Source organism: Opisthocomus hoazin, chromosome 17, assembly GCF_030867145.1.
Source record: "Opisthocomus hoazin isolate bOpiHoa1 chromosome 17, bOpiHoa1.hap1, whole genome shotgun sequence".
Lineage (NCBI taxonomy): Eukaryota > Metazoa > Chordata > Aves > Opisthocomiformes > Opisthocomidae > Opisthocomus > Opisthocomus hoazin.
In genome coordinates, this window is record NC_134430.1 from 2,827,562 (window position 1) to 2,841,889 (window position 14,328).

At 45.0% G+C, this 14,328-nt stretch overlaps 2 protein-coding genes across 5 annotated transcripts; one reads left to right on the plus strand and one right to left on the minus strand.

Moving 5' to 3' along the window:
• The first annotated feature begins 1,196 nt into the window (after nucleotides 1-1,196).
• LOC104326500 (zinc finger and BTB domain-containing protein 8A-like) lies at nucleotides 1,197-5,712 on the plus strand. Of its 2 annotated transcripts, none has more exons than XM_075437894.1 (4): nucleotides 1,197-1,338; nucleotides 2,308-3,296; nucleotides 4,245-4,414; nucleotides 4,677-5,712. In XM_075437894.1, the coding sequence occupies exons 2-4, from the start codon at nucleotides 2,339-2,341 to the stop codon at nucleotides 5,004-5,006; spliced, it is 1,458 nt and encodes a 485-aa protein (XP_075294009.1). In that variant the 5' UTR covers nucleotides 1,197-1,338; nucleotides 2,308-2,338; the 3' UTR covers nucleotides 5,007-5,712. The 2 variants fall into 2 exon arrangements, with proteins under 2 accessions (XP_075294009.1, XP_075294010.1); XM_075437895.1 differs by lacking the exon at nucleotides 1,197-1,338 and adding an exon at nucleotides 1,808-1,860.
• Nucleotides 5,713-7,326: 1,614 nt separating this feature from the next.
• On the minus strand, nucleotides 7,327-14,200 carry ZBTB8OS (zinc finger and BTB domain containing 8 opposite strand). 3 transcript variants are annotated; one of them, XM_075438083.1, is made up of 9 exons: nucleotides 14,017-14,200; nucleotides 13,797-13,888; nucleotides 12,543-12,726; nucleotides 11,094-11,118; nucleotides 10,396-10,517; nucleotides 10,080-10,162; nucleotides 9,623-9,675; nucleotides 9,327-9,363; nucleotides 7,327-8,615 (listed from the first exon to the last, which is right to left on the minus strand). In XM_075438083.1, exons 3-9 carry the CDS (start codon nucleotides 12,628-12,630, stop codon nucleotides 8,529-8,531), a joined length of 495 nt encoding a protein of 164 aa, XP_075294198.1. In that variant the 5' UTR covers nucleotides 12,631-12,726; nucleotides 13,797-13,888; nucleotides 14,017-14,200; the 3' UTR covers nucleotides 7,327-8,528. The 3 variants fall into 3 exon arrangements, with proteins under 3 accessions (XP_075294198.1, XP_075294197.1, XP_075294199.1); XM_075438082.1 differs by having other exon boundaries at nucleotides 12,543-12,731; XM_075438084.1 differs by having other exon boundaries at nucleotides 12,543-12,731; nucleotides 13,773-13,888.
• Nucleotides 14,201-14,328: the final 128 nt, after the last annotated feature.

Below are 14,328 nucleotides of genomic sequence, written 5' to 3' on the forward strand. Positions count from 1 at the left end.
AGGCTTTCCAACACTTGCTGCTTGATTTTTCTGGAACATCTCAGGTAAGTCAGAAGTCAATTAGAAGGTTACTATTAGTTGGAAGGCAACATGTACAAGAATGAAACAGAAAAAAAATCTCTAGTTCTGGACAAAAGGTTGAGTTTTGAAGGAAAGGATCTTAGAATCATCCAGTCCTTGCCTCCAGACTTTCAGTGTACTTTTCCTGTTAGGTATAAATCTGTACCAACAGTCTGTATGTCTGTTGAGTGACGGGTATAATTCCATAAGCTAGTAAGAAAAGCTTATAATGCCATTTAGTTAAGAAATATTTTCTATACTATTTAACTTAAAATACCTCCCATATTGGAGATGGCATAACCTTTCATTGTATTTAGCTCTTGAAATGCAGAGAGGCGTCTCATTTGGAGCATCAAGAATTTTAAACACAGTAGCAACACAGAACAAAAAACTGTGTAAGGAAAAACTGGGAGGAGTGGAAAGAAAAGGATTTCTGTATCTTGGTTTAGCTGTGGTACTAAATTAAATGCTAATGAAGATCTCTGCCAACTCCAAGCTGACATTTCTCTGTGAAAATGGGAACTGCTCTTTTAGCGTGTTCTAACGGAGCCCCCTTTGAAGAGGTGACTGTACCAGATGATCTGCAGAGGTTCCTTCTCGAAATTATTCAAAGATCTCGAGGAACGAGACTGGAAGTGTCTCATTTTCTAACAGGCACAAGATTGAAAGTGTCTCGTTTTCTAACGGGCATCCTGGTTTGATTTTTTTTCCACACAGAAGGGAAAAAAGCAGACAATCTGTAGTATTGCACTCCCACTTGAGTAATTTGATTTAGATTTTACTCCTTTGTTTGAATACAAAACTTCCCTGTTATAAAAACGCTGCTGTATTCAGTAATGTAATATATCCTACACCACAGAACTACAGATATTTCCCACTGGGGTGGCGCCTTCCTTCCCCATACAAAGATATCCAGACCGGCCTTTAACAACGCATTGTCTGCGGTAAGGCAGTGGGCCTCCCGGGCTGCCTGGGGGTGTGGGAAGGGGCGAGCAGTCCCGGCTGCGGGGCGAGCAGGCGCAGGCAGCCGCTGGGCTGCGCTTGCAGTCGGTGCGTTGCCCCTTTAATTGTGTCCCCAGCCCTCGGGCGTCTCTGTCCAACGCCCACGTCAGCAAATACCTTTTGTTTCTCTCACGTTCGGGCTGCCAGGGCTCGGGGCTGCGGGACCGGCGCGTCGCCTCCAGCCACGGCGAGCCCCGACGCGGGGCCGGGGACCCCGCATCCTCCGCCCGCTCCCCTCCCCTCGGCTCGGCGGCCGCCGCCCGCAGGACCCAGCCGGTGAGTGACGGTGGTGCTGTACACCGAGAGGTCGGACCGGGCGTCGGGGCTGAAGGCGGCGAGGAGCAGGCTGCTGCAAGGGCGGCCCTGGGGTCGGTGTGCGGCGGCCCGCGGGCAGCTGCCCCCGGGAGCCGGTCGCTCCTGGGGCTGCCCCGTGTCCTACGCGGGCGCCATTTGCAGCCCCAGGCGCGGCAACAAAGGGGCTGCGCGGGAGTGGGGGCGGGCGGGGGCGCTGCCCGCGCGGGAGGCTGCGGGCGGCCGGGCGGGAGCGGCTCGGGCCACGCCGGGCGGGAGGCACCGGGCGGCGGCAGCGTGGCGGGGAGCTGCCGGGAAGGCGGCGGAGTGGCGGCGGGGGCTGCGCGCCCGGCCCGGCGGAGGAGCGGGGCGGGGGGGAGCGCGCAACCGCCCGGAGCGGTGGCGAGTGGCGGGAGCGGGGGCCTCCGCGCTGTGGCGGGCGGGTCCGGCGCCGTCGGGCGTGCCGGGCTCCCCGCGGTCGAGCGACCAATTCGGCCGGGCGGGCAGGTGAGTGACGGCGGCCTCCGCCAATGCCGGGGGAGCCCGGGCCGGGAGGGCTGCGGCCGCCCGGGCTCTGCCGCCGCCTCCCTGTGCGGCCCCGACGCGTGGTGCCGGGGCTGCGCCCGCAGCTGGCCGGTTTGCGGCGGGACCCTCTTCAGCCATGGCACTGCCCGCGGCAGAACGGCCAAGTTCTTTATCTCGGTCTGTGAGCCGTTCACGGGTGTAATCCCGCTTCCTTTGGGCTGTGCAGTAGTCCCGCGGAGGCAGCTTGCCGCCTCTTCTCGAGCTGTTTGGTCTCCTCACTCCTGTCGCTGTGCGGGGAGGTTGGGGCTATACTGGGAGCGTGAGAACTCGCACGATGTTCATGTTTTTAAAAATAGAGCTCATCTCTTTAAAGTAGGATTCTGCAACATTGGTTTAGATTGTCATGATTATACTTGCTTTTGACTTCAGATCAAGCCTCCCCCGTTACTCCCCGACTGGGATGGAGATCTCTTCCCACCAGTTTCACCTCCTCGAGCAGCTAAACGAACAGCGGAAGCAAGACTTGTTCTGCGACTGCAATATCCTGGTCGAGGGAAAGGTCTTCAAAGCACATCGCAATGTGCTGTTTGCCAGCAGCGGCTATTTCAAAATGCTGCTTTCGCAGAGCTCGAAGGAGACGAGCCAGCCGACAATAGCGACTTTTGAGGTCTTCTCTCCAGAGACATTTATGGTTATCCTGGACTTTGTGTATTCAGGCATATTGTCTTTGACCGGTCAGAATGTGATCGAAGTCATGTCAGCTGCTAGCTATCTGCAGATGACGGAGATTCTGAATGTCTGTAAGACATTCATTAAGTCCTCGCTGGATATTAACGAAAAGGAGAAGGATCATTACCTCAGCCTTTCGGCCAAAAGTACAAACAGTGAACCTGCCCGTCCATCTCTCTATCGCTCCAGAAGGAAAGCAAAGAGCAACCCGAGGCGTTCCTTTTCCATCCCGGATGAAAAGACTAGCACGGTGAATGAAAATTCCTGGAGCGGTTACAGCAGCTACCTGTCCTCCCAGGTGATTCTCCGGCAGGCAGAAACACAGCTATCGAAAAGGGGCAGAAAGCAGGGCTCAACGCGAAAGCGCCGAAAGCACCTCGGACTGTCACAGACCCGCGAGCTTGTGCCGTGTAAATTGAGCAAAGCCGAGCGGGCCAGTGGAGGAGGCAGTGCATCAGATTCCAGCCACGTCTCTCGCGTTAGAGAGGAGGCTGGATTTGATGCCGAGAATGATGCTGATCACAATGATTATGGATACAACCACGAATCAGAAGTGATACCGAAGAGGTGGTCTGTTGCTCAGCTAGAACAAGAACTTTCAAGAACTCCTGAGTTCATGGAATTAAAAGCAGAGGAACTGTACACCTCAATGCCCACAATTTTAGGTGTAATGAGTAGTTGGAATGAAGGTAAAAAATAGATAGCATTTTGAAAAGTTTGTATTTATTTGGAAGAATTCAGATGATCTTTGGAGAGAATCTGTATAGCAGCATGCAAATCAAAGTGATGCCTAGAGTTGCAAATTATTTTCATGATCTGCTTGATTCTAGTGCCTAATAGAATGAGAGACTTTGAAGCCAGAACAGGGCATGAGAATTAGAATCGGACAGCTTGACCCAGCTATTCTGTAAAGTCAAAACAGTACATGCCAGATTATTTGGACCCACATGGAGTTCAATGAAGCCTACAGAGCTGTAATTGACTTGGGGACCCGAAGGACTGGATTTCTCTTGTAATGTCCTCAATACCTGGCAGTAATAGAGGCATTCAACCTAAATCCAGCCTAAGTCCTTCACAAGAGAAGCTCATGCCATTGGCAGGACGCTGCCTTTGCATTAAGGTCCAAACCAGCCCAAACTTGAGGAGTGCTGGGCCGCACTGCATAAAGCATCTGAGCTCTGGATGGACTGGCACTGTATGCCTTAGATGGGGGAATAAGGTTGGGAAGTGTATTCCTAGGTGCATTCCTTTGGAAGCTAGTGTACCTATATTTTATTATGATTGCATATTTTTAAGACTTCAGGCATCCTGGTGTATTACATAGAGATTATAAATGTCAAAGCTATGAACTGTTAGCTGATAGAAGAGACAGGTATGACGACTATATATAATACCTATGTATTTATATAATCTGTAGGTCTAAAAAAATACCCTGAGTAAGAAAGAGTACAGTATCAAATAGCCATTTAACGTGTTCAATAAGAAATACCGGGTTTGGGGGATTATATTTTGGGATTTTTCCTGTTTAGTGACAGACCAGAGGAAAAATGAATTGCTGCTTATTTAAGCTGAAAAATAATCAAACTACTACATAGACTACTGATATTTGACATTTTACCTGTATTTCTCTGTCACAGATGACTTACCTCGGATGCGATTCAAATGCCCCTTCTGTACGCACACAGTGAAACGACGCGCAGACCTGAAGCGGCACCTTCGGTGTCACACAGGGGAGCGACCGTACCCATGCGAAGCGTGTGGGAAAAGGTTCACCCGACTAGAGCATTTACGCAACCACTTCCAAACGGTACGCCATTTCAGTCGGAGATTCAGCCTAGGAAAAAACCCACAAGATGTCATTGGTACCGGCTGTTCAGTCATTTCCAGAACTAAAACTAGAAAAGATTCCTAGCTGCACATCAACTTCAATTATTCATTATTTAAATTGCCAAATTATAATTTTAATTTCATTTTTTAGAATGATGCAGTGAATTTTTTGTTTCTAAAAAAATAATTTAAAATCTGCTTTTGGATGAACACTGACATTTTCAAATTTTACATCTCTTTAGATACATCAAGCTGGCAAACTGATCTGCAGAAAATGCAAGCGTCACGTAACCGACCTAACAGGATGTGTTGTTCAGCAGGGAACAAGACGCTACAGACTGTGCCATAAGTGTCTGGTAGAAGCTAATTTTGACAGCGTCCCTGACGATTTAGATGCAGAACATTCTCCCATCTCCTCCACAGGAAACAAACATTCCAAATGGGCTTTGGAGGAGGAACAGAAATCCGATGAAGAGACAATGGAGGAGGAACCGTATAATTTGGTTGTCCGACATGTTAATAATGATATTCCAGATGAGGCAGATGAAAAGGTGAAACCAAATCTTAGGTAGATATATTCGTGTATTTGTTACTGTTGTATTCAAGATTAAATTACTTGTGTCCTACCAACTAACGCTGGTTTATTACTTCCATTAAAATTAAATATTGCTAAAATTTTGAGAAGCAAAATATGGACTACAAACAAGTTGTTTTGTACTTACAGATGTGCAACATTGTAACTGCTTCTAAATATCTTCCAGAAAGTATTTATCTGGAAACTATTTAGGAGAATTGGTTTATATTTTATCAAAGACTTGGTCAGAGCTCCTGTTCATAATGAAAGTATGAACCATTTTACAGTTCTACAAAGATTCTATACGATACAGATTTTTAAAAAACAAATTTGAGAATTTGCTTTGAAAAAGTCTTACTAAAGTATGCAGCTAAGAAATGTAAACCACATTTTTGTTGACACTGTAATTAACATGTATATACACTTCAGAAACTTTGTAAGAAAGGAGTAAAGAAAACAAGTGGAATTCTTCCTGCTGAAGAACTGATTTACGAGAGTTTTGTTTTCTGAGTGAGCTTACAGCTTCTTACAGTTCAGAAAAGCATGATTAGTTTTAAAGCATACGCACAACCATGCAGAGTGGAATAACGAACAGAGCATTTATAGGGCACTTAGATAATGTAAGTTTGCCTTTTCAGATATGCAGTGATTTTGTATGGTGAAGTTTAAACAAAGATAGACTAACATGGTTCCAAGGAAATAAAAGCACAGTCACTGGAAGTACAGTTGTCAGGGGTTTTTTTCCATTTTTTTCAGGATTGGTGCAAGATTTGCTTACTATCTTGTGCTAAGATAATAAAGTAGACAAGTCCCTTTAACTTCTGTGGGACACTTGTGACTTAGATCATGGAGCTACTTTAGAAAGGCTTCCCTGCTTGTATAGATTTCGGATGCTTAAGGCTGCTTGACAGTCAGCATAAAAACATTTGTTTGTAAGGACAATTTCCCTTGGTTTCAGCAAACTTCGTAATTCTGGAGTCTCTTCAGCTCTTTTAGTAATCATATTTTTTTTTCACGGTCATTTGGGTCAGAGAATCTCCATTTGCTAGAGAAATTGGAAATGCTTAGTACTAACATGATAAAAGTCTCAAGAGAGAATGTATATAAGAAACATTCTGACTGAAAGCAGAGAATGGCACTCACAGCAGGTTCTCTTGATAAAGAGCCACTGTTTGGTCTCATGTCTCATTTTATGCTATGTTTCCTTTCCTGTTAGCAGAATCTGTAGTCTGAGGTTACTGCCAAGCAAGCAAAAATTCCCTGTAGAGAATCTGAGAGCAGCCATATTGATTGACATCAAGGTTCTCCCTGTCGCCAACAGTTGCCATTAACAGATACCTAGGGAAAAGTGAGAAGAGGGCAAGCCTACGGAGCTTGTTCAACCAACAGCAAGAAAAGAAGGGTTTGCAGTATGTTCCTGAATTAACCACTTCAGGTAGTTAATTGCCTCAGCAGGCCCCAGCTCAGTGAGAGACAATAGCTGCCATGGGGCTCCTGTAACGCAGCAGAATAGGACTTCTCCCAGGTAACAGGCTGCTAGCTGAAACTGGTCACTCCCACACCTCTGGAAATGGAACAAGGTGAATTTAAGGCACATTTTATAGTAAGTACTTAATAAATATTGAAAAAAAATAGACAACTAACACTTACTTAGTTAATTCTGAAGGTTTCTCTTGCAAATTCCTGTCACCATTTCTAAGAGCAGAGCACTTTACCGTGCTACTAGAGCCTGTGACTGACGGTATACACAGGGCATCGCAGCGCTTGTACAAAGTTAAATTTTAATTACATAAATCCCTCTTTTCCCATTTTAGAAGGCTGAGGCAAACAGAAACCCTTCCCTAGCCACCACCCTTCAACCCCGCCGCCCATCTCCTCAGGCTCTGTGGAGAACAAAGCACCGGCAACTCGACGCCTGATTGGCTAATCCTCGTCGCCTGACGCAACCAGCCAATGAGGTGTCAAAGCCGCTACTGAGGGGTGGGAGCCGCGCTCCGCCCGGGTGAGGGGCCGCGGCCGTGCCCGCCCGCCACGGCCCTCAGCTCCCGCCGCGCCTGCCTGCCATGGGCCTCACCGCTCGGCCGGCTCAGGCCGTTCGCCGTGCCGACAGGAGGCCTGGAGCTGTTCGTTCTGAGCGCCAGCAGGCGGGCCCAGGCTCCTCCTGAGGGGGGAAGAAAACCCAGCATGTGAAAACCATGCTTATTTTTGTGCCATCGTCATTCTTATTTACAAAAAAGTCTGCTCACCTTAGCCAAGAACAAAGCACCAATGTAATTCATCGGTGTTGGAAATCCAACTGGCCAAAGTTCACACACAAATCCATTAAATCTTTCAGTCCAAGTTTTATTTCAGCATTGAAGCTTTCTCAAAAAATACAGAGGGATTTTATCCCTAAATCTTCACAATATGAAAATAAAACCAGATCTATTTAAGACGATTTTACAACACAATGAAGATGAGATGCCACCTCCAGAGGCCAGGCACGTGTAGCATTCACAATAAAACGAGCAGCTCAGGCCAGCACGGGCCGTCCCCTACCCTACCCTGCTCAAACACCAAGAGCGGCTCGCGTGCATTTGCTGCCCCGTGATTTAAAACAAAGCACACTGTTGATTATTTTTTTGATTTAATTTTGATTCAGTGAAGTCCATAACCCTTCGACACGGACGGGCTGGCTGTATCGTCCTTTCTAGAGGAAGGCAGGGAAGCTGATCCCAGTCACACGCTTTTTAAAAGAAGAGAATCAGCTTTCGCAGACGTGGTTGGGAGGGAACGCGCAGAGAATCCGGTGCATCCCTTTCTACCACGGCAGGAAAGCTGCCTATTTTTAGGGTGAAAATAGGTGCTATTAGGATTCCATGTACACAGTTACATGCTTTAGGACTGCACGTGGAAATTTATTTACAGCAATTCAGCACCACCTGCTGGCATGACTTTTTTTATTTTTGAAAGTACTCTAGAAGGTGTGCTGGTTTGTTTTCATAATTCATATACTTCAAGTGTCCTTCAAACAGTCAGAAATTTTTCTGCATTAAATCTGACCCACTGCAGATATTTTGGACCCTTTAGATAATTTGGAGGAGGGATGTCACCTCAGAATTAGAGTATTTAAATCTGCAAATGAAATCATGTAGATTAACATTATCTCCTGCCACTCTACAAAAAGATAGTGTTTTAGCCAGCAGCTCCACTAATTTACTTATTTCATTCATATCGCACCTAACACATTTATCAGCCTCAAAAGCAGACTACTAGCATTCCTGGGAGACTTTCAACCCCTACAACTCTCTTCCTTCTTCTCAACACCCCCCAAACCCCAACGAGATCTTTTTTCCTGGCATGCAGGCACTTCTGTCTCACCATCCTCAAGCCAAAACACAGGCTGACATTCCCCGCAATTACTCCCTTCAACATATGACTTGAATTGGGCAATTCCTTAGTTCCTTCCACGGGGATTACAGTTTTCAAGAGACTTTTGCCAGCCAATGACACGTGTCCACTCGACCACACTTTTCTGGCTTTAAATATCAATGATGACAAAGACTTCTGGCTTCTCGTCTTCACAGATCTGCATTGCCGAGTAAGTTATGGCTTTGACCTCTGTGCCCTAGAGAGAAATGACACAAAAACATGGGTTTTCTACATGATGTCTCTTGTAGCAGCTCCTAATCATACAAAGTATTTATCACCTTTTACAAATGCTATCCAGTTTAACAGTTTTTCTCCCCCAAAAGCTGTATTTGTTCCAATGAATAAGAAAGTTGGTATACTAACAGCAAAGACTTGTCTAGGCCAAATAGTGAGTAACTAACTCTTCCCTTAATTTATTGCCTCTCAAATACTACAAATTCCTCCTCTTCCCTGTGAAAGAACATCAGCGTTTGCTTTGCTAATACTGATCCAGCTAAAGAGCTGGCAGGGAGATCAGGATTTGCTTCTAGTAATTCTTTAGGAAGGAAAAAAAAAAAGGCAATAACTGACTAAGCAAAAAGCTGTGGTGATAGTGTGGAAACCAAACCCATGTACGCATTCTGAATGTAGACTGGTTTACTGCGTTCTCAGCATCACAAAAAAGGAAGCCAACTGTTGAGTTTTGCTAGTGCTGAGGAAGCATCAGATGCTCAGGTCAACAGTTTCAAGAATGCATTCACAAGAACAATACGGGCAGAAAACAAGATCTTAAGTTTAGTGCCTGTGATACCACTCGGATGTGTTTATACTTGGATCTCTGGAGAACTCGGAAGTTTTATTTAAAAGACACCACCCTCCCCATCCTACCCCTAGAAGGTAAAAGATGCACAGATGAACCACTGCGTACCTGAGGGTGTTTGGGTAGAGAAAACTCTTCTCCCCACCTTTGAAGGCAAAAAGAAGAGAGGTGGTTGGAATTCTGTTACTATTTTATCAGATGTTACAATTAGTTTCACTGATGAGCGTAGGACAGCTAGGTTTTCATTTAACACCTCAAAGGAAGAAAAAAAAGGAAGTCCACAATCCCCTTTTCAGAAAGCAGCAGTGATCTCCAGCACATCATGGTATTGCAGAGTGGTGACTCTGAGGCAATATGTGCGTTTTCAGTAGATAATCATTACTCAACTGATCATTTAAGCTCACCCAATTGATCTTATCTTGAATTGCATTCGGTCAATGTAAAGCACTTTCACCTCCTGCAGAGAAAGCGAGAGGAGAAATACGTCAGTAATATCTTCTGTCTTCTGGCAGAAATTCTCAGTAAATCCCATTTACAAGGGTTATATTCCATTGTTTAGATGGAATCTAAAACCAGAGAATCCGAGCAGCCTCAAAGAGATACACTGCTACTTGGAACATGAAGGCAGCAGAGCTGCCCCTACCACAGAACAGCAGCTAATAATTGTTTTTTGTGGTAACAAAGCTTATCAATTTGTTTCTCAAGTCTTTCTGCCCTAGCAATTTCAGTTCTCCATGTGTTGTGCCTAAGTGATCTGTTGTGTCCCTTTTTTTTCCTAAAGTAACATTGCATTCAGAGCCGGTATTACCAGAGAACAGCCTCGACCTACAAATGGAAAAAAGATCAAAACAGAATGCTTACCCTGGGTATAAAGAACTCATTGGCACTGAATTTATACAGCCACTCATCCAAGAAGTGGAAAAGAAGAGACAACATGTCATGGCCTGTACGGTTGAAGCAGAGAAGACAGTCAGTTGATTGTCTCAGCAAGAACACCCAAACGTTTTTAAGAGTACATCAGATGTACAGCTTCTGCACTATTAGAAGACTCAGATTAGTGATGCTTAATTAGGTTTTAATTAAATGCAACAAAACTACACCTAAAGATTCAAAATTCTGGTACCCTCCTCCCACAGGGTTCTCACAGTTCCGATACAAAGAGTCAACACAGCCTTACCTTCTGCCTCTACCTCTACTGTGTCCACAGGTTCCACGGTCTCCGTATCGGTCATGTACCCAAACATGGCCATAACACACTGCTCAAATGCTTCTTCCAAAGTGTCTCCCCAGGCGTGCAGCCTAAAAAGACATGAGATAATTTACTGGACCGTAACAAAAGAAAAAAAAAAATCCCAAAGTATTATGCAGGTGAGAAATGGGAACACAAGAAACAAGAAGAGCATGAACAAAAATACTTGCTTTTCTGCACCTATGCATTTAGGCAGATTACAGAGATTTTCCTTCTTGCAGTTTATGAGAAGAGTTTCTTGGGAGAATAGGGGTAAGAAATGTTTTACCAGACAACAAGAAAGTTCTTTCCTAATATAGCTACCTGATGTCTATAAAAGCAAACTACTCAGAAAAAATTTGGTTTAAGATGAAGAGATTAAAAGGAGATTTCAAAAGACATCTCCAAATAACAGAGGCTTAATCAGCAGCATCATGGGATTATTACATTAGAAAAGAAACCAAATGCAATTTTATGCTCTCCCAAGAGCAGAAACAAAACTGGCCATCAAAAACCCCAGTGTGTGGCATTTCATAGCTCCATAAGGTGTACACCTGCAACCAGTCTTTGACAGGTATTCCAGATTCACATCAGTGTAAGAAATAATCAATCTGTCATACTGAAAAGTTTCAGCTGCCCATACTTACTGCACATCTGCCGTGTGATCCAAATCTAAGGGGGAAGGAAAAAGAAAAGGCATGACATCATCAAACATTTAAAAAACTAGGATTAAAAAAAAAGAGTATCAGATATCGTTGTTATAACAAGAACTTTCTGCATTCATTTTCAGATGTGAAACAGTGATAATCTATTTTCCAGTATATTAGAAAAAGTTAGCCCAGGTGGAATCTTGGATTATTTCTGCCAAGCAGAAGAGTGGTGTTTAATGTAATTATGTCAGTGCCCTACGTGTGCAGCACTGTGCAAGGTACGGCTGTTGTAACGCAACAGGCTTCTACAAGCTAACTGCATTAAAAAGAAACTTTAACCAGGAGTAAAGAGTTTTTTGATGAAGTCTGCAGGACTGAAAATTATTCACGCAAAGAATGAGATTTGCAAATATTTCCAGCTCAGTGAAGAAATATACCTGTCTACACCCAAAAACAGCCATTATGCAAAAAGGAGATTTTTTTTTTTAACTGTAATAGAAAATAGAAGGCAATCTTCGCTAATAAGGTAGGATTAGCATCCAAACTTGTATAAAGTTAAGTTTTACATAAACATAATTTATATTAATTTAGAGGAATCAGAGAAATGCAAAATTGTACCATGTTGGGAGAAACAGAGCTAGCTTGGGATGTGAAATAAATGCCACACCGTGATCACTAACCGAAAGATTGTTCTGATGCTGTTTTGATAGTTCACACGCTATTAATGGATTCTCAACAACGGTCTCTAAAGCAAACAAATTCCAGTGGATGTAAAAGAAGAATAAAACCTCTTCCAGTTATGGAAACCGCATGACTATTGTAATATGTCACCATATTTCTGCACTGCTATCAAATAAATATCTGAACACATCCTAAAAATATATATTCTAACAGAGTAATAGATACTGTCCCTCCAGACAAACGGGGCTCATATAGAAAACAGTCAGACACTGCAAGTGCCTTAAGCTAGCCCTTGGGCTGCCAGCCACTTGCTTGGTGTGTTCTTAGAAGTTAGTCCAGGGGTGGGGAAAGGGAGAGATAATGATCTCTAAGCACTTCGTGTAGGAGAAAAACCACCACACGTAAGACTAACACACTCTTGAATATCTGTTCCTATGTAAGAGAGGTAGAAAATGCACTGCCTTGCTATGAAACAGCTCGAAAGGGGAAAGTTTTCAAGGTGAGACTTAACTAATTTATTTCTATCATGATTTCTTTAGTACCTATAACAACAAAGGCATTTATCTGTCATAAATAAAATTACAGATCTCACTTCTGTTAACTGAACTACAGATGCATCCCACAGTCTAAACACACACGATACTGGCACATTAAGAAACCCCACATCCCTAAAAAGCATATCCTACTATCTTCCGTCCCCTCCCTCCCCCTGATGACCGTACTGTCACACCTATGCTGCATCAGGACAGCATTAAAAGCACTCACATTCATATTTCTTGTTGAGGGGTGGGTATTTGGCTTTGACAGCCTTCTGCTCCTCTGTCAGGTTGTAGTCCCTCTCATCGGCTGCCATCACTGCTAGGCTCAAACAAGGCTCGCTCACTTCCTGGTGGTGGGAAACATGGCCACCCCCACGCAGGCTTCAGCCCTGCCACGCTTCCCCGTGACTCTGTGCTAGGAAAGGGAGAATTGCCTCTCAGTTCAGTTTTTCACCTGATAGCAGTTTGGTAACAGTTGCAGACAGACTCAGGTATTTAAAACATGATGCTAGATGCATGTCATTTAAGTTGTTTGCTGTCAAAATTGTCACTGGGAGACAGGGGAAGTTCGGAGTTCAGTCCTACAGCCCTTACCTCATTAACCAATATGAGGTATGCTCAGTGAGCAAAGCCAAGGGATTACAGTCCTTACAGAAAATGTGGACTTTGGCCTTCGCTGGGAAGAACCATGTTTCTTCCTCCCTGTTTTGTACAACACCAAGCAGTTCATTAATCCTCAAATAATAAAATATCATAATGAGCCCACTGATACATTACGCAGCAAGCTGAAACATGCATTGGCTCCAAACCCCAAGACGTGACAGGAAGGAAGACCTGTGGCCTTACATGCGATTTTTCTTTCAGAAAAAAAGTCTAGTTTTCTCTTAGGACAGGGACTGCATTCAAGGCTTCAATCCTAGAAACACATGCATGGCAAGCATGACCTGTCACACAAGTGCAGGGGTTTCCTCATGTTTCTTTTCTTGCAGAATGTCTTTTAAAAAAAATTTTTAAAGCAAGAACTGTAGTCTGAGTAGTTTCTCAGTTTCATGCAAGGTTTCAATTTGTAAATCTAATAGAAACAAATTGGAGAACCTGATTGACTTCAGGTTAATAAAGTTTCCTCAGGCAAGACCTCCGCAGATTTCCAGATACAATAACCATTCTCACGCTTTCTTAATATTTTTGTAAATGGTAAGATTCATCTACAGCCAAGCCCAAGACTTCCCTAAATAACGCAAATGCTAGATTTATAGACAGCACACATCACCAAGCCTACTTCTAAACAGGAGCGGTTCTTACTCTGAGGCTTAGAAACAAGACTACGCGGGATTTCTAGTTTCTATTTTCAGTTAAGCATCTAAGTATGTTGCAAAGAGAAGTCTGAAATGGAGAAGCCAGTGCTCCTCTGATATAAAACATCTGAAATAAACCCAGATGAACATAAATTTTAAACCTGTTTGCAATTTCACATTTAAACCTGTTAAGACTTGACTGCGGTCGGTCACATCCACGGCTGATCCCACACAGGCCGACCAGGACCACGTACACCAAGCAGAGCTCACCGCTGCACTGAATTAGGGAAAAAGGGAAGTTATTAGTGATTTTAGGCAATTAATAACCCAAGAGTTTGCTGCGAAGGTTTCTAGGCAGCCCTGTGAGGAGGGAGGGCGGGCCAGGCCTCGGCCCCACACACGCACCGGCCCGGTCCCACGCGGTCCGCCCACGGCTTTGGCAACCGGAGGAAACCGTACCCACAGCCGTTCCCGCTCCCAACCCAGGGCCCGGCCCCGGTGCCGCCCCTCAGCGCCGGCCGCTGCCGCTTTAAGAGCTGAGCGAGGGCCCCGCGCCGCCCGCCCCTTCCCCTCCGGAAAATGGCGGCTCCCGGGGGAGCTTCAGCAGCACCTCCCCTCCCCCCGCCTTCTTCCCGGCCGCACTCCCACGTGACCGCCGCCGCGCGCTCGCCTGCCCCGCGTCCCCGCCCCTTGCCCCACGTCGATTGGCGGCCGCGG